Source organism: Phyllostomus discolor, chromosome 9 (genome assembly GCF_004126475.2).
Source record: "Phyllostomus discolor isolate MPI-MPIP mPhyDis1 chromosome 9, mPhyDis1.pri.v3, whole genome shotgun sequence".
Taxonomy (NCBI): domain Eukaryota; kingdom Metazoa; phylum Chordata; class Mammalia; order Chiroptera; family Phyllostomidae; genus Phyllostomus; species Phyllostomus discolor.
This window is the reverse complement of record NC_040911.2, coordinates 87,783,695-87,801,292: the sequence shown is the minus strand read 5'-3', so window position 1 is coordinate 87,801,292 and position 17,598 is coordinate 87,783,695. Positions and strand designations below refer to the sequence as shown.

The window sequence follows — 17,598 nt, the reverse complement described above, 5'->3', positions numbered from 1 at the left end:
ATTCTTTCCTCACTGCAAGAGAGAAGCCCGTACTCATCTGCGCCACTCCCCCTCCCCCCGCCCCTGACAACCACTCCTCTGTCTCTATGGACTCGTCTACTCTGGACACTTCAAATGAATGGAATCATATAACACATCCTTTTGCGTCTGGCTTCTTTCACTTGGCACAATGTTTTCCAAGTTCTTCCATGGTGCAGCATAAAATCAGGACTTCATTCTTTTGGGATCTGCACTTTTAATGAGCTCCCCAGGTACTTCTGGTAAGTGGGCTTTGGGGAGGAAAATAGCAAATTCACACAAGGTGAAGCTTTTGGTTATTATACACATACAGGACCTCGGTCCCGTCTGGTGTGCCTTAGAACCCCACTGGTAACAGGAGGCGATGCTGGCTGCTTGCCTCCTCCAGCGGCTGCAGAGGCTGGGCAAGTGTGTCCTGGTGCTCAGCAGGGAGGAGATGTCTGCGGGCACAGGCCGGGCTGCTCCGGGAACCGGGCGGATTAACTGCAAAAGAGACTCACACAAGGGGATTCAGTCTCAACTCAAAGACTTTAATGTACATTATACTCTTGGAAAAACATCTCCAAGGAAACGAGTGGAACCAAACATCTTAACCGGCAGGATTTCTCATTCAGAAACCTGGTGTGAGCTGCAGCCTTGGGAAAGAAAGTACAGGGACTCTGAACAGAGCGCACCCCCTGGAGGTCAGGATGGAGGGGCCTGTGTGCGCGATGGGCATGCTCTCAGGACTCCCAGGAAACCCGCGAGTCATCACTCCGGTGGCCGACAGCTCCACAGCAGGGTGGAAAGACCCAGGCCAACCGGCCCTCTCTAGGGCTCTGAACTCCAACAGGGCCAAAGTAGCCTGTCCAGAGCAAGAACCTTTCTCTTTGCTGTTGAATCTCCAGGCCATCAAAACCAGTCATGCCAGCTCTGATGAGGAACATGGTCACGCAGGAGGGTCGCCAAGTCCCACTTCTGCCTCTGAGGTCTCAGAATAGAACAAACGGGAGAGGTGCGGCACAAGCAAGGTGAGGCCCCCTGACCTCAGGCACTATGACAACCTTGGGAAGATATCCACTGGGACTTCTGGATGGGAGAAAGGAACTTAGATGGAGAAAACAAAAGCTGATGCCTTGTCAGACACAACCCAATTGTCCTCTGTGCACACTCTCCCCAATCCCGGGCTCCTGAGTGGCCAGATGCCCATGTTTTCTGTGATGTGTTCCCGTTCAACAAGAGGCGGGCAGAAACTCTGGCTCATCTCCCTGCTGCCCTCTGCTGAACCTAAAAGTCACCAACTGACATCCCAGACTCCTTGGTGGTCCAGGGTTTCTTGTGTTCTAACCATGCTGTAGAATGAGCAATCAGTTCTGTTGGGCTTTTTGCTCAATGTCTTCTCACTCAGAAGGAAGTAGGTTGCTGCTGAGGCAGGCCTCTCCCAAGAGCTTCGGGAAGAGTCCACCCGGAATTCAGTCGGGTCAGCACCAAGGTCAGGCTGATGGGGAACCCACAGTGGGCCTGCAGGGCGGTGCAGCCTCTTCGGCACTGAAGGAACTCATTTACTGGTGAAGGAGGGACTTCTGGCTCCATCACTGCAGAACCTGGTGGGGCCGCTGCTCTGGCAGGTCCCGGTAGAAGGGGTGAGTGAAGAGGTCAGGACTGCAGCTGGGTGGGAAGGGGCCTCCCCGGCCGAGAGCACTCCAGTTAGCCGGTCTCCGCGCCCTCGGGGAGCTCCACCACCACCGGGGCGCAGTCCTCAGGCTCCGCTTCGAAGTCCCACCGAAACTTCTTGGTCAAGTGAGCTTGGAACTTTGCAGCTTTCTGCCTCAGGGTGGCATCCACAGCAACACTGCAGGCAGAGGAAAAGAAAACCTACAGAGAACAGAGGGTAAGTCACTCCTGAGAACAGAGAGGGAGCCGAGAAAGCCGTGGAAATTTCCTCATGGTGTTCAGCTCTCTGGGGCGGGTAGATCAGCTGCTGGTGGCACGGGCCCAGGACACCTGCTGTGCTCCCCCAAACCAAGAAAGAAGGCCCAAACCCAGCTGAGAAGCTGGGGCAGGACCAGAATGGAAAATTACCATCTTGGGCAGAGCTGCCCCACTGAGAGTAAGGCCAGTGGGGCCACCAGTCTGGCCCAGTCCCACAGGCAGATCTACTGGGCACCTGGGCAGTAACTCTGAGGAAGAGGTGGTGGCTACAGCACCTGGTGCTAAAAGGGCTTGAGGGGCTTATAAGCCCCCGGACCCCATACAGTCACAGGCCCCACGCCAGTGAGGCTGAATTGCTGCTCTAAAGGGGCCACAGGCTGCCAGTCTGAGGTCTGTGTTCCCCTTAAAAGCTGTCTTTGATGTCCTTTTTCTAAAATTGTGATAACGTGTATACAACACAAACATACCATTTTAACCAATTTTTTACATAATCAAAAACTGTGTTAAATATACATAACACAATATTCACAATTTTAGCCATTTTTAAGTGTACAGTTCAGTGGCATTAAATGTATGCGTTGTTATGCAACCGTCACAACCATCCACCTCTTGAACTTTTTCCATCTTCCCAAAACGAAACGATGAACCGATTAAATAGTCACTTCTCATTTCCTCCTCCCCGGCCGCTGGCAGCCCCCACTCCACTTTCTGTCTCTAGGGATCTGAAGACACCAGGTACCCCATGTGAGTGGGATTATAAAGTATTTACCCTTTTGTGGCTGGCTTCCGTCACTCACCACCGCGTCCTCAAGCCCGTTCACGCAGTAGGTAGCCTGTGTCGGAACCTCCTCCTCCTGGAGGCTGCGGCACGTGGCGTTTCCCACTCGTCTGTCCACGGCCCCTCTACCTGGCCCCACGATCGGGCCGCTCGTCCCTCTACAACACTGCCAGGAACTGGGGTGTGCGATCTCCCTCAGAGTCCCTGCTTTCAGTCCTGCTGGGTACGAACCCAGAAGCAAGGTTCCTGGGTCATAAGGAAACTCTGTCTAACGTGGGAGGGATCCCTGCACGGACTCTCACAGTGGCTGTGCCATTTTACATTCCCATCAGCAACGAACCAGGGCTGCAGTGTCTCCACATCCTTGACAACATCTGCTATTTTCATTTGTTTTGGGTTACAGCCATCCTAACGGGTGTGAAGGGGCATCTCATTGTGGTTTTGATTTGCATTTCCCTAATGATTAGCAATGTTGAACATCTTTTCATGTATTTATTTGGCCATTTGTATATATTCTTTGGAGAAATGTCTCTTCAAACCCTTTGTCCATTTTTAATCAGGTTGGTGTTTTGTTGTTACTGTTGAGTTGTTGGACTTCTTTAAATATTCTGGATAGTAACCCCCTGATCCCCCATTTTGACGTTCTTTTTAATTCCGTTTCATCTAACACACACATGGGCGGGGGGCAGAACAGTAATTTTCTCTCCATCTGAAACTCCACGCCAGCCTATCCTAGATCCCAGTCCCTTCTAGGAATAACGGCAAACCCACTATCCCACAGTTCTACTAGTTTCAGAGAAGTTTCACAGAGGATCCCAACAGATCCTCTATGCACCCTGGAAGACCCACTAGAATGCCTACTTCTTTAGCAATGGGGTCTGAGAAGAACTAGATGACCAGATCAAAGCCTTCCAGAAAGGAAGCCGTCGTTTCCCCAGACCACCCACCCATCGGCTCCCGCAGGACCACCCCACAGGCACAGGAGCACGGGGGCGGAAGACTTTTGATCACGTCACGCTCACGCCACGGCTGGCCCTTGGACCACCATGGAAGGAACTCGAGCTCCAGGGGCCTCGACCTGATGAAGCCAGCAGGTGGACTCCGCAGCTGATTCCTTGGAGAACACCTCTTCCACCTGCTTCTCGACTATTTTTCCGTGTGCAGGAGGAGCAAAGCTAATTTTCGGTGGCCTTTGTTTAGAGCCATTTTGTTGGAGTGACAGGCGATACTCTGTCTGGTAGGGACAGAGTGATATGGGAAGGGGGGTGGCAGCAGAGGGGGTTTCACAGAATTTGGTTTCGTTAACTTGGGAATCGACTAGATAGAGGAGCGGGGAAGCATAGCCACAACAAAGTACCAGATCAATAACTAATTAGAGGGGCTGTGCGAGCTTGGTGGCGAGAGGACAGTGGGGAAGCTGGCGGCCTGTCTGTAGGCAGCTAATGGAGCTTGCCGGGGAGCGCTGAACATGGAGCCCAGCTGAACTTGGGGGAGGGGAGGGGCCTGGTATGGGAAGCAGAGAAGCCTTGTTTCAAAATGCATTAGCTCCAGAGGTCCTGCATTCCCATGAGTCTGTCCCCAGAGGTCCTGGGGAACCTGCCAGCTGAATTATCCAAAGCCTCTTCCTGTTCCCCTCCTTATTCTGTACGTCATACTGGTCTCTACACAGCCCTTCTCTCCAGCCATGCTGAGCAGTGACCCAAACATGCTCTACTGCCTCTTCTGTGCCTCTACACACACACGGTTCTTCTACTTACAACACCCTTCCACCCTGTCTTCTCCTCCGTCACCTCGCTCATTTCTACCAGTAGCTCAGGCTCAGTGCAGACATCACCCCCTTCAGGGTGTCTTCCCAGGCCAAGGAGATGGAATAGGTGCTCCTCCATGCTCCCCCAGCGCCCAGGGTCACCTCGATCAGAGCCTCAATCTCAATTAGGCAGCAGTCCCTTTACAGCTGAGCTCTCCCAAGACACGAAGAGCATCTCCAAAGCAGTGACTCCTTCTCACACCTGCATTCACTCCTGCCATGGAGTCTAACACATAAAAAGGACTCAGGACTGTTTAACGCACATCTATGAAAATCCATTTTCAGCTCACTTTTGTACAGTGCCTGGCACCAAATAATTGCTCAGTAATTATGATGGTTTTGGACGGAATAAGAGACTCATCCTGGGGGGGAGTGGCTTATTTACCGGGCCCCTGCATGACACCAGCTCACAAGCCACGTCTGTGAGACATGCCGCTCACAAAAGCCCGAGATGAAACGAACTGCTCCAGCCCCTGTGCCCCTGGCACAGGGCCGAGCTTCCACTCCGGCACTTCGCACGCTGTGTGCCTTAAGAGTAGGAAATGAGTCCGAGGTATCAGTGTCCCCCACAGAGCATATCGCCTAGCATAGAGTTAGGGCCGCAGGATGGTCACTAAAGGGTTAACGAGATGCAGGGACTGCCCTGCATCTGGCAATGGTCGGCAGAGAGGCTGGAGCAGTCAGGGCCACACTCATCCCTCATCCTTCCCACCCATTGCTCAGAAGCTGCCTGGTAGCAAAATCAACGAGAAGCAGGTAAATAAGGCCTTTAGTCTGAAAAATAAGGCTTCTAATTTGAAAAGTGCTTTGTCCTTTTTAAAGAATTTGTCAATCTAATCTTTACTACAAACCCAGGGGAGGAGGACAGGAAATTACTATTCCCGTTGTACAGATGAGAACAGTGATAAATGCTGAGCAAGTTAAGTGATAAATGTCGAGCAAGATCCCGTCCGAGGAGAGAAATCTCAATCCTTTCTCCCTGCCGAGGCCTTCTCCTGGTGCTGTCCCAGACTAACGCACCTTCATATTTTCAGCATTGCCCTGTGGGGAGCCGAGGGGCTTGGAGACCGGGTGCTTCTGGAACTGTCCCCTCTGCAGGCCTCCAGGATCCAGGGCACAACCCAGATTGACTTTTTTAGGAAAAATGGATTTAAAAAAATCAACTTTACGGCAATATAATTTACATACAATTAAGTCCACCCACTGTAAGTGTTCAGTTTGTTCTGACAAATGCAAACACCCATCCACACACTGTAGGACACAATCAAGACAGATACACACTTAGAGTTTTTCTTCCAGAGTCCAGTTCCATGCGTTAGAAGGGCCACATTCCACCCCCGACAGGATGCGGCCCAGCCCAGCACTGTAACCGACTCCCTGGTGTGCCCCCAGTGGTCCAGCCGCCTCCTTACCCCTCACCCCTGAAATTCACAGATCTATTTTGATTTTTGTTCCTATAGTTTATAAACTTCATATTTTTAAAATAACATAGAAAAGATGTTTAGACAATATCTAGTTTTCAAGCACTAATTTACTCCGATTCTCTAATTTTTAGATTAATTTAATGCCTTCCTTAGGAAATTTTGTAATGATCTGGTTGTTTCATTTATCAACGTGAAATCAAGTAAATACTTTTTAGCATCACTGAGAAATAAATCACCTTAACATAGGAAGGTTAATCCTGGATATTTTCAAAATACTTTGAAACAGGATAATAACAGTTCACAAACAACTGCATTTATTTAAAACTAAAAGCACAGCCATTGGGTATTTTTTCTTTAAATACAAAAGAAGTTATGACTACTTTTATCACTAAGTCTGTGTATTCTAAAATTATAAGTTACTTCAGTCAGAAATGTAAAAGCTTTCTTTTAAGCCCAAGTTAACTAGAGTTCAGTCAGGTCACCCTGAGAAATTTAAAATATCAAGGTAGGAAGCTGAGTCACTATCTTATCCTACTTTTTGGCTACACAAAAAAGATGAAATTTCCTAATTTTTTCAATTCCCAAATGGTTACTCAACTTAGAATAAAACCAGCCAGAGGTAGAACATTTTATTTCTACTTGCAGAAGAAGAAAGTGGTGTTAAAAGCAAGACTATCGCTTCACAATGATTACCAGGAAAGTGAAAGGCAGTAGGAACAATTCTGAAGTCAGTTTAGAGAATTTGGGATGCTTCATCCGGGGCTGTAATATACGAGAACCCCCACAGGCTTCAGAATCAAAGCTCAGCCTTGCCATCTACTAGCTTTGGTGGTCTTGGGCAAAATTATGCGACCTTTCTGATCCTTTATCCTCAGGTGTCAAATGGGATTGTATCCTTAATTTTGAGCATCATTTTGAGGGTTAAATGAGATAATGCACAGTAAGTGTGCAAACCTAAGACAGCTGATTGCAGAAGGTGTAGGAGTAGTAGGTGAAATTTATCACCTGCTGGTGATAAGGTATTATCATACTTTGGCTGGTATGATAATAAAAACACTACAGACATCACTGTCAGAGCCGACGGTTTTCCTCAAGATTTAACGAAGGACACTGGCGTTTAGAATACTCACAGGAAATGAAGCTGGAAAGCATATGTGGCTCATTATGACTAAAAGTATTAAAAAAAACCAGGTTACGTGACTACATGCCTAAATGCTATGCAATCAGCATTAAGACTTCTTATTTTGTACATAACTCACTTTCTAACATACTATTAAATTCAGATTATCCTTTCATTGGTTTTAAACAAATTGTGGTGACTCAAGTAGCTTTAAATAAAAGAAAAAACTATTTTTATAAAACAAATAATTTTTATTCAAGCTAAATCCATGGGATTTGTAAAAACCAGTGGCATCTATTCAAAAGGACCTCTGACGGCAGAGGCCATTACGTGGCTGATTTTATCCAGTTAATGCGGCTGCCTTTAAGTGCTTACACACACAACACCAGTCCCTCTCCACGGGCAGCAGCCATTTAAGCTCCTAAGTGAGAGAGCCAGTCCCACTCACTTGACTGCCTGGGGGGAGAGCAGGCGGCTCGCTGAGGAAGGCTTTTATGGGCTGATTCGTTCAGTCATAAACACCCCGAGTGAGTGAGTGCCTCTGTGTGGGGGGACTGGATTCTTACTGCCAAGATGGCTTCAACGTAACTCTCCACTGAAAACTTCTTTGTAATATCTTTCTCTATATGTGCCCATTGAAATCTGTCATCCTTCCAGCTCATGGTCAAATGCCACCCCTCCTCCTGCAAAAAGCCATTCCTGATCCTCTGTCCTCTCAAGTCTCAACCCCAGTCTGAATTAAGCAATCTCGGCTGCTCCTAACGCCCTCTGATCAGACTTCACTGTTCACGCCTACCACAGCAGGGTCATCTGTACACTGCCACAGGAATTACACACTCTACTCACCTAAAAACACCCAAGAACACAGAGTGAGGTAAGTGCCAGGCCTCGACTGGGCGTTCAACATAACCAGATGAACAAAATAGGTTTTGGGCGAAAGCTCCCGGCTCAGCGGGTCAGCGAGGCAGACACTACGCCCGTTTCGGCAGGCACGGCCTGTGCAACCCGACAGTGACGAGCACGAAGCAGGCTAACAGTATGGAGAGGAGAGAGCTGAGGTGCGGCTTCGCAGAGTGGGGCGCTCTCAGGGCACTCGCAGGATAAACAAGTACACACCAGGCGGAGGGAAAGTCAGGTTCGGTTAAGAAGGCACGAAACTTTATACCCATGTTTTCATCGGCCATGCCAGACGAAAAGTGCGAGAGATCTGCTGTGCTTATAGCTAACAGTAGTGTAGTAGTGTGCTCCACACTTAAACATTTGTCGAGAGGGCAGACCTCATGTTATGTGTTTTTTACCGCAATTTTTTTAAAAAAAGAAGGCATGAGACAACACAGCACGTCTGGGAACTTTCAAGGAGACCGCTGTCACTCGAGCTGATGGAGGAAAACAGGGAGAGGAAGGAGAAGCTAGAGAACAGGTTATGAGCCAGAAAAGAACGGGCCTGGTGACCCATGCTTGGGCTTTTAACATGCTGGGCAATGAGGAGCCGCCGAGAAACAGGGTCAGACGTGCATTTTAGAACGGCAACTCAGGTGGCACGGGTGGGAGACGGACGCACTGACAAGCGCAGACATGGACGCTGACAAACTCTGAGGCAGCCTCAATGAGACTAAAGGATCTGGTTTGGAAAATGGTACCTGGGCAGGACTGCCTGCTGAAACACTTCTCACTTTCTGGAGTTACTCGGTTAATTCACTTCTTTACTTTCCCACTGCAGCAGAAGCTCAAAGTCAGGAACTCTTTCTGTCTTGCTCACAGCTGTATTTCCAGTCTGAGAACAAGGCTTTGTATACAGCAGGTGCTCAGGAAATACCTGCTAAATCAACAAACAAATCTCTCAAGGGCAGAAACCCTGTCTAATCCTTGACACTTTCAGGAGGATGTAATATTTAAAGAAAAAAATGCTCACAAACATGTCTTGGATTTTTCCATAACAACATTAAATTTTCTCGGTGAAAAGTCCAAAGACAGAATTCTTCCACCTATCAGCTTTGCACACCCCACCTGGGCATCTAGCACTCCAGCTGGGCCCTTTCTGCTCCATAAATCACTGCTGGCAACAAAGCCTCAGCAATCAGAGCTCAGCTGGTGGTTGTGCCGGTGACAATGGTCAGAACAGCCAGCAACACAGTGTGGTGCGGCCCTCCCGTGTTTGTGAGACAGCATCAGTGCACACCCAGAGGGCCACACACGTTCCTGCGGGCGCAGCCACTGCCAGAGGCCAGTTAGCAGCTGACGGCTCCCACTCCTCTACGACCTACAACCCTGCACCTCCGGTGGGGATTTTCCCTGCAGAGGCAGGATAAAAGGATTTAACTTCTCTGTTATATCAAGAACCAACAACAGGGCAGTTCTGTAACTCTTCTGAAGTGGAATACACCAGGCTCCAGGCGTCAGCCTGACTGACTCATCCCCACGGTCTGCGCAAGTCCTCCGGCTGGCTGCCGGTTGTAAGTCAGCTGCCGCTCACAGAGACTCTTGTGACAGCGTGTTTGTAGAAGTGGTGTGTACCCTTGAGAAGCAGGCATGATGGTGTCTCCACTCCAATCAATCAAGAATCCTTTTGGGGGGACCTACAATACATCATGTTCAGTATCCAAGAGCATAAGCGTGGGCCCTAAACCAAGACTCAGGCCTGGGAACAAATCCTGACTCTGCCACTCAGCAGCTGTGTGAACTTACACAAATAACTCAACGTTTCTGAGTCTCAGTGTTCCCATTTGTAGCACGGAGTAATCCTCCCTGCCTCACAACATGCCAGAGACTAAATGAGGAAACCCACGTAGCAGCATGATAAACATGGCACCTGCTACTCGACAGGCACTTAATGAGTGTTTGCTCTGTCCCTTACCCAGGTGCAGGTGGGAGGTCAGTGAATAGCCACCTTGTAAGGAGCAGGCCTCATGGGGTCTCACACACAGGGAGAAGAAAGCAGTTTATGGAACAGAAAATATGGAAACTGACATCTTGCAGCTTCTGCCTCTTCTATGCTTGAGAAAGTTACAAAATGTGAGTGACAGGGGCTGTCCCGAGAACATAAAGGAAGCTAATCTGTTTGCAAAGGGAGGAAATAGCACAGGATGAAGATTGTGAGTTGTTTGAAGCTTCTTCCCTAATTACCACTCATAATGAAAATTTAATTGCCAAGTTAAAAGCAAATTTCACTTTTTCTGTCAGAGAATCTCTACAGAAACTGGCACATCTTGTTTGAACAGGAAATCAAAGTTGCTTTAATGATTAAATGAGATCTAAGGAGCTGCAGATGTTTCCCTGGGAGTAACAAGCTCCCAGACTCTGTCCTACTGGGCTGCAGCTATGGCTACGGGGAGAAAGAGAAACTGTTTTGAGTTGAGCACCATAACGCAAAGGGGTGGAGATGATTCCAATTCCAAGTACCCCAGTGCCAGGCACTCTGAGGGCCAGTGGGGAGAGGGTGGTACAGAGAGAGGGTCTCTGACATTCTCTGACATCAAGGAGCTCACAATCGAGTAGGAGAGAGAGAACCAGGAAACAGCCCAAGATTAGGAAACTAAAATCGAGAAAACTTTGGGTCATAACAGAACAGCAAGAAACAAAAAGGTAAGCCTCCTGGGGGTGCAAAGGACTGCCCACCTGTAAGGTGCTGGTGAGGAAGTTGTCCTGGGAGACGATGTCCACGAAGAAGTCTGCGGGGATCTCGCCGAGCTGGTGGTACAGGATGGAGATGAGGCTGATGTAGAGGGTGTGGTGCTTCACCATGGCTTCCTCCGACCGGCACAGGAGGTTCAGGAGCCGCTTCCAGTGCTCAAATGCCTCGTACACATTGCCCAGCAGGAAGCATACAAAGGCAAACTGAAGTTCGCCTGAAAGGTACAGAGAGGAGAAATGACCCGAGGGGGAAGAGTACCAGCTGACTCTGTGAGGCTGTCAACTGCACGGGACCTCAGCAAGGGGTGGGGTTTTGCACCAAGGAGGTCTCAATAAAAGTTTGCTAAACTGCTATAAATGTGAATTTCTGTAAAATCAGACTGCAAGAAAGGAGGTACACCTAGTATTTGCCTGGCATTTAAAGAGTTTACAAAATGTGCCCATGGATATTGTGCCAAGCAGATCCCAAACCTGGCTGCCTATCAGAATTATGAAGGATTGCTAAAAATAAAGCTGCCCGAGCCTCACCCCCCAAGATTTTGGCTGAGGATAGATGACGGGACCTCAGTATTTGCAGCCCTAGTTCTGATGCAGATGATCTGCTCTAGAGTCAGGGAAATGCTGTGTAACACCATGGAATCCTCAGCCCAACTCCACAAGGTGGTCTGGGGAAGGTGGTTACCTGCCTCATTGTATAGATGAGGTCAAGGGACTTGCTTAAGGTTTCACATCTAATGCTTAGGGATGTGAACAATGAAAAGATAAAACAGATTTCCTATTGGGTGGGAACAAGTCTAGAGCCTCCCAGAACAGGAAAATGTGTGAGTACTTGTCCCAGGGTTAGCCTGCCAGCCAGATGATTTTTGTTTAATCACAGGGCTCTGTGACTTAATCTCTATGAGCAGGTTGGTGGCAAAGAGCATGGGCTCCGGTGTCAAACTGCCTGGGTTCAAATCTCAGCCCCACTACTCAGCATCTGTGTGACCCTGGGCAAGTTACTTAATCTGTTCATGCTTCAATTTCCTTATTTAAGGGTTTAGTGAAGATTAAATGAATCAGTACATGTAAAGTATTTAAAATACTGCATGGCACAAAGTAGCACTAAAAAAAATTAGTTGTTATTCCCATATTCCCACCGGATGCCTGTCTCAAACAAGGAGACCTGAGGATCTAGGTGCCGTTGTCCTCGGGCACGCAACTGGGTCTCTGGTCACCAAGATATACTTTTGCTGATCAGAGACGTTCTGTCTGGCTTCAAACTTACTGAGGGCTTCTGTGGACGTACATGGAGGACATAAAAACAACGGAAGCACTCAACACCAAGCTCCTCTTTAAATGCATGGTGCTTGATCTGTCACCTCCAGGGACCTGATAATCTAGTTCCTTGTCCCTAGGCCTTTAGAACTAAGTTTGGTTTGTGTGACTAGCTAGCTAGCTACCTGGTCTAGATATGTAGGACATTTGATCAATATTTTCGACGTAGGTAGTCAGATTTTCTTTGTATGGTAGAGGTTAATGATGTGCTTTTTCAGTTGGCTTTTCCTGGTAAGTTTGTGAAAATATGGGCTTATCCTCTGAATTTAGGGCATTTATTTAAATTCATGCATTTTTGGTCTAGTCTAAAATTATATTTGCAGATCAGGAATAATTTCAAAGAGCTGTCATGAAGATATAAAGTTATCCCTGCAAGAGACCTTTTCACAAGATTACTTTGAAGAACTGAAGTGTTTTAAAGGTAGAAAACAGGATTTCTGTTCATTTTTAAGCCAGAATTTCAATAGTTACTTATTAAATGAAAATGCCGTATAATGCCTTAAGATTCGGTTATTAAAATGTCCATTTTTATCAGCTGAGCCAATGATCTGAAAGGTCCTATATTCAAATTTCTCACTGATCTTCCAATAGAAAATATGCAAACACCTAAATAACTTGTAAAAAAACCAGAAGTAGCTGTTAGAGATGTGATGAATGTTTGCTGTCACTAGTAACTGAAGGAAACAGTCACCATTAAACAATGCAGGGAGGTGGGGAGCCAACACCCTGTGTAGCCAAAAGTCTGCATGTAACCTATCTCCCCCAAAACTTAGCTGTCCCTCAATATCCACAGAGGGTTAGTGTCAGGACACCCACCCCTCTCTACACTAAAATTCGTGAATGCACGGCACAGATGACTGCACACAGTAGGCCCTCTGCATCTGGGGACTCCCAACTGATCAAACACAGTACAGGTACTTATTGGAAAAAAACCCTGTAAATAAGTGGGCCCTTGCAGTTCAAACCTCTGTTGTTCAGGGTCAACTATACACTGAAATAAGACGTCACTCTCCAACCCCCCGGCTGCAGGAGGCCTTTGCTCAATTGCTGTGTCAAAGGTGAAAGGCAACAGACTCCCAACAGCTGATGAGGATGCACGACCTTGTCCTGGCAACATGCATGCCCTGATCCAACAATGTCAACCCCACACGGATGCACAGACACACACAACAATGTTCACTAGACAGCACTTTCAACAGAGAAAATAGGAACATCTTAAAGGTCCATTGGCAACGCATGGGTTCAATAACTACGGAACTTAAGCAGCCACTAAGGAGGAGTGACTGTTTCAGTGACAGAGAAAAAAGTTTATATTGAAGTCAATTACAAAATAATGTAGTGTAATTACGTTTTTGTAAAAGATCACATATCCACACAAATATATTATTGAGTTTAAGACGAAAAAGAATACATAGAAATTAATATAGAGAAAAGACTGAAATAAAATATCTAGATCTATATATATGTAAAAGAAAATAAATATACCAGAATGTAAAAAATGGTTATTTCTAGGCTGTGGAAATTGGAGTGAATTTTATTGTTTTTCTATGATGAGTATATTTTTGTAATAAATGGGCGAAATAAAAACTATGTTCAATTTTTAAAAAGTCACGTCCTGCTCTAAGCCAGCAGAGAGACCACCACCGCGGAAGAGTCAGGAGTACACTGAGGAGGGGAGCGGGAGGCCTGGGAACCGGAGCCCTGGGCTCTGACCGCATTTCCACCCTGTAGTCAGTCAAAGCCTTTCCCTCTGTGGGCCTCAATCTGTAAAATGAGGGGCTGGGCCACGTCAGTGATTCCCAAACCCAGGACTGTCCACATCAAGTTCGCCTGGGGTTCCAGTTTACTACATACATGGACAGACAGACACACTGCTGGGGCCCCACTGCAGATCCTTTGAATCAACCTCCATGGTGGAGGCCCAGACATCTGTAGCTTTAATGAGTGTACTGGGCATGACTGCCTCTTAGCCAGGTTTAGGAACCATTTTCCTAGATAACCCCAGATGTACCCTCTAATCCAACACTCCTCCCTTGGCTACCCCCAAAGAGCCTTGGTCCTCCTCACCGAGCACATCCTTGGGGCTGCTGGGGAACTGCTTGCTGAGCACAGTCTCCAGAGCATAGCTCAGGTCCATGCTGTGTCTGGTTATCTCTGCTGGCGTGGCACCTGCTGGGAACATCTGTGTGGGGAGCTTTGAGAAGCGGATCTCTGTCCCGGCTTTGGGCTTCATCTCAGGCAGCCGAGCCAGGCCTTCCTGGTAGCTTTTGCACTCAGTGCCACAGCGGGGTAGATTCTGCTCCATCCGGTCCTTGGTGTGCTTCAGGGAGAGCACAGGAAGCACCTCTGAGAAGGCGCAGATCTGCCGGCTCTCAGGCTGCAGCCTCTCCATTGTGGCCTCGCTGATGAAGTTGGTGAGTGAGATCCACTTCTTGAGCGTGGGGTATGGGTAAGGTCCTAGGAACTGGTCCAGCTCCTGGAGGTTGGCCCTCATGGCCTCCACCTCAGCTTCTGGGGCTGGGGAAAGGTCCACCTCTTCCTGGGCCGAGTTCCAGCGCAGGAGCGTCAGCCCCCGCTGCTGCAGGCTAAGGAAGAAGCCCATCCGAGGGCCCACATCCCTGGGATTGGCCTTGTCCACAGAGCTATAGTGGAGGAAGTGGATGCCTGGTGGAATCATCTTCACACCCCGGAACTTGGGTCCCACTTCCCAAGAGTTGTAATCAATGCCAAACTCTGTCCCCTTGGGCATATTCAGGATGACCACAGTGGCCCCTTCAAAGAAGAGGCTCTTGGCAAGTTCGGGATCCATCTGCATGGCAGCCATGGGACCAGCGGTGGGTGATCAAAAGGAGATCCCTTCTTATCTTTCAGAAGAGCTGAAAAAGAAAGCAATCAGAGTTCACCAGAACTTGGGAAAGAATGCTTCATTTGCTGAGTGACTTCTACATGCCAGATATTGAATCAAACACTTGATATAATTATCTCCTTAATCCTTACCACAACCTTGCATCAATTTTACAGATGAGAAAAATGAAATTCAGAGAGAAGAGGATTTCTGTGTTTTATTTTAATGAGCAAGAACACTCACTTCACAGTTGGAAAGACATCAAAGACAAGTGGCATGTTCAAGGTCACACGAGGACATACAAAGTCACACAAATTAGTACCCTGCCCTCCTGGTCAGTGTGCTTCTCAGTGTCCACCCAGGATCTACTCTCGGATCTCTCTCTCACAATGGAGGAAGAAAGGAGAGAAAGCTGGAATGGTCCACTCTAAACTATAACTCTGTCCAGAACCTACTGCTAGGGAGTCCCAGAAGAATTGAGAAGGATGACTGAATCAAACACACACCCAGTTTCCCATAAGCCTCAGGGAAAGCCCAGAAATAGACAGAGGTGGAAGGCAGTGCCCAGCATTCAAAATTCGTAATAGATTTGGGAAGTTAAGAGCTTTATAACCACAAGCCTCCGCTCCTCCTTTTACACATAAAAACCTAAGGTCCAAGGAGTGAAACAACTTCCCAAAGGGCCCACAGTCAGTAGCAGCTCTGGACCACTTGCCCAGAATGGATTTGGGTGGCGTGGCTGGCCTAGGATCAGTATTTACAAGAGAAAGAGCTCAGAACACTTATTTTACCTACCTCTGAACTATCCATAGAGACATTCTGTAAAACTTCTGTTTGGCAGACAGAAACTGCCTCTGTGGTATTTATAGGAATGGTTTCAACATTAATTTAATGTAAAACAAACAATTATCTGAACTTCTAGTCCCAAGACACCAACCTATTCAATTCAACAAGTAATCACTGGATGCCTGCACTGTTCCAGGACCTTCCCAGGCACCAGATACAACATCCACAGGGTGAGGCAGCCACTGCCCTTCAGGCACTTCCGATCTGGCCAGACGTATGAACACGGCCCTACGCTTTCAAACAGTTCTTAAGGACAATTGCTTGTTTAGTTCTTTTTACTCTTTGTATTTTAAACAAACACAAAACAAAACAGTGAGGAAAGGAAGACCAACCCTTTTCCAAAAATGGGCATATTTTACTCTTAACCTGAACATTTAACCACTACAAATGACTCACTTTAAATCAGCATTTATTTTCAAACTTCAAGTCAAAATTTGTAATAGGTTAAGAAACAATTTAGAGAGGCTCAACCAGCATTAATTTTTTAAAATGAAAAGAACAGAATTTAAAATTAGAGTGTATCAGGAGTGGAAAAGAGAATTGTTTTCGGAAGCTTTGTGTATGTACACACTCTTGGTTGTGACATAAAATGTATTTGTTACCATGGGTCACGGCCAAAAAAAGTCTGAAAGCCACTGCTCTGAATAACTTATATCACCATCTTCCTGTTCCCAGCCCTGAATTCAGAAGGTCCTTAATAAACATTTGCTAAATGCACAGCTATTACATTTAGAATAAATGCTCATCATTTAGCCACTTTCCCTTGTGGCGTCTGTGTGCTCTTCCTCAATAATGACATTCCTTCAATCTAATTCCATTAGCCTGTGATTCTATTCATTATCTCTTCAGCAGCTGGCACGTGGCCTGACAGCAGAGAAGATGCCCTGGATGCAGAAAGTCACATCCATCCACTTGTCTTCACCACCTCCTTAATCCACGCTACCATGTCCCTCACCCAGAGCACTCTCCCCTTCGATCCATTCTCCACCCACAGCAGAAGCGAGCTCCTCAAAATGCCAGTCTAAGCATAGGGACACCCACACGTAATACCCTCTGAGTGGTTTCCCAGGTGGCTCCCGGAAAACCAAAATTCTCACCCTGACCTACAAGGCATGCACCGCCTGGCCCCTGGCAACTCCTCCAGCCTGTTCCACACTCTGCTCCCCAGGCAAGCTCTCTGGTCTGGTCATATTGGCCTCTTTCAGACCCCCAAATGGGGGGAAGGGGGAGCTCCCGACTCAAAAACTCTTCCCTCTCCTCTTTGTCAAATCATTTTTTTCTGATCTCAGCTCAATATTCTCTCCTCAGTAAAGCTTCCTAGGCCAGGCCTCTTGTGATACTCTCACGCGGCCTCATGCCTTTTCATTTCACTTACCAGCTCTGCAATTTTGCCTATAACAGAGAGCTGTCACCTCTACCAGATTTGCCTATCTGTTCCTCCAGCACAACAGATACTTGACAGTTATTTAATAAAAACATGATATCCACTTTGTAGTTGAGAAACAGGCTCCTTTCAGGGAGAGACCTTACCAGAAAAGTTGCAGAGAGTCGGACAGAACCAGGTCGGGAGCAGCCAAGGTCTCCGGGACCCAAGATCTCAAGTTTGGAAAAAAGCGAAGTTACCCCAGGTGTTCCAGAAGGTACTGGGGACGGTACCTCTGGTGACGGTTTCTCGCGGCTAAAGGCCTGAGGAGACACCAGGGTCCTACCACCGGCCCGCAGACCCCGGTGAGGCGCCCTACTTCAGGGCACTCTGCGACCCCAGGCCGGGAAGACGAGTAACCTGGCTAAACAGCGAAAGCAGACGAGTTAAAACAGGGCGACAGGCCGCACTCACCTACTCCTGTCTCGCCCCTCAGCTCAGGCACTGCGGAAGCGCGCCGGAAGTTTTACCGCGTTGGCGCC

General features: G+C 47.7%; 1 protein-coding gene across 4 annotated transcripts; it reads right to left on the bottom strand.

The window, feature by feature from the left end:
• Window positions 1-527: 527 nt before the first annotated feature.
• On the bottom strand, window positions 528-17,598 carry AAR2 (AAR2 splicing factor). Of its 4 annotated transcripts, XM_036009792.1 has the most exons (5): window positions 17,531-17,598; window positions 17,224-17,289; window positions 14,070-14,878; window positions 10,674-10,903; window positions 1,393-1,872 (listed from the first exon to the last, which is right to left on the bottom strand). In XM_036009792.1, the coding sequence occupies exons 3-5, from the start codon at window positions 14,824-14,826 to the stop codon at window positions 1,705-1,707; spliced, it is 1,155 nt and encodes a 384-aa protein (XP_035865685.1). In that variant the 5' UTR covers window positions 14,827-14,878; window positions 17,224-17,289; window positions 17,531-17,598; the 3' UTR covers window positions 1,393-1,704. The 4 variants fall into 4 exon arrangements, with proteins under 4 accessions (XP_028380316.1, XP_035865685.1, XP_028380317.1 ...); XM_028524515.2 differs by lacking the exon at window positions 17,531-17,598 and having other exon boundaries at window positions 528-1,872; XM_028524516.2 differs by lacking the exon at window positions 17,224-17,289 and having other exon boundaries at window positions 17,531-17,597.

What these genes read in the sequence shown, in the direction of transcription:
- AAR2 (XM_036009792.1), bottom strand. Translation starts at nt 14,826, where the DNA reads ATGGCTGCCATGCAGATGGATCCCGAACTTGCCAAGAGCCTCTTCTTT. An exon ending in CAGCCCCAAGGATGTGCTCG is followed by an intron (nt 10,904 to 14,069) that starts GTGAGGAGGACC and finishes TGTACCTTTCAG; the next exon opens with GCGAACTTCAGTTTGCCTTT. An exon ending in TCCTCACCAGCACCTTACAG is followed by an intron (nt 1,873 to 10,673) that starts GTGGGCAGTCCT and finishes TGTTCTCTGTAG; the next exon opens with GTTTTCTTTTCCTCTGCCTG.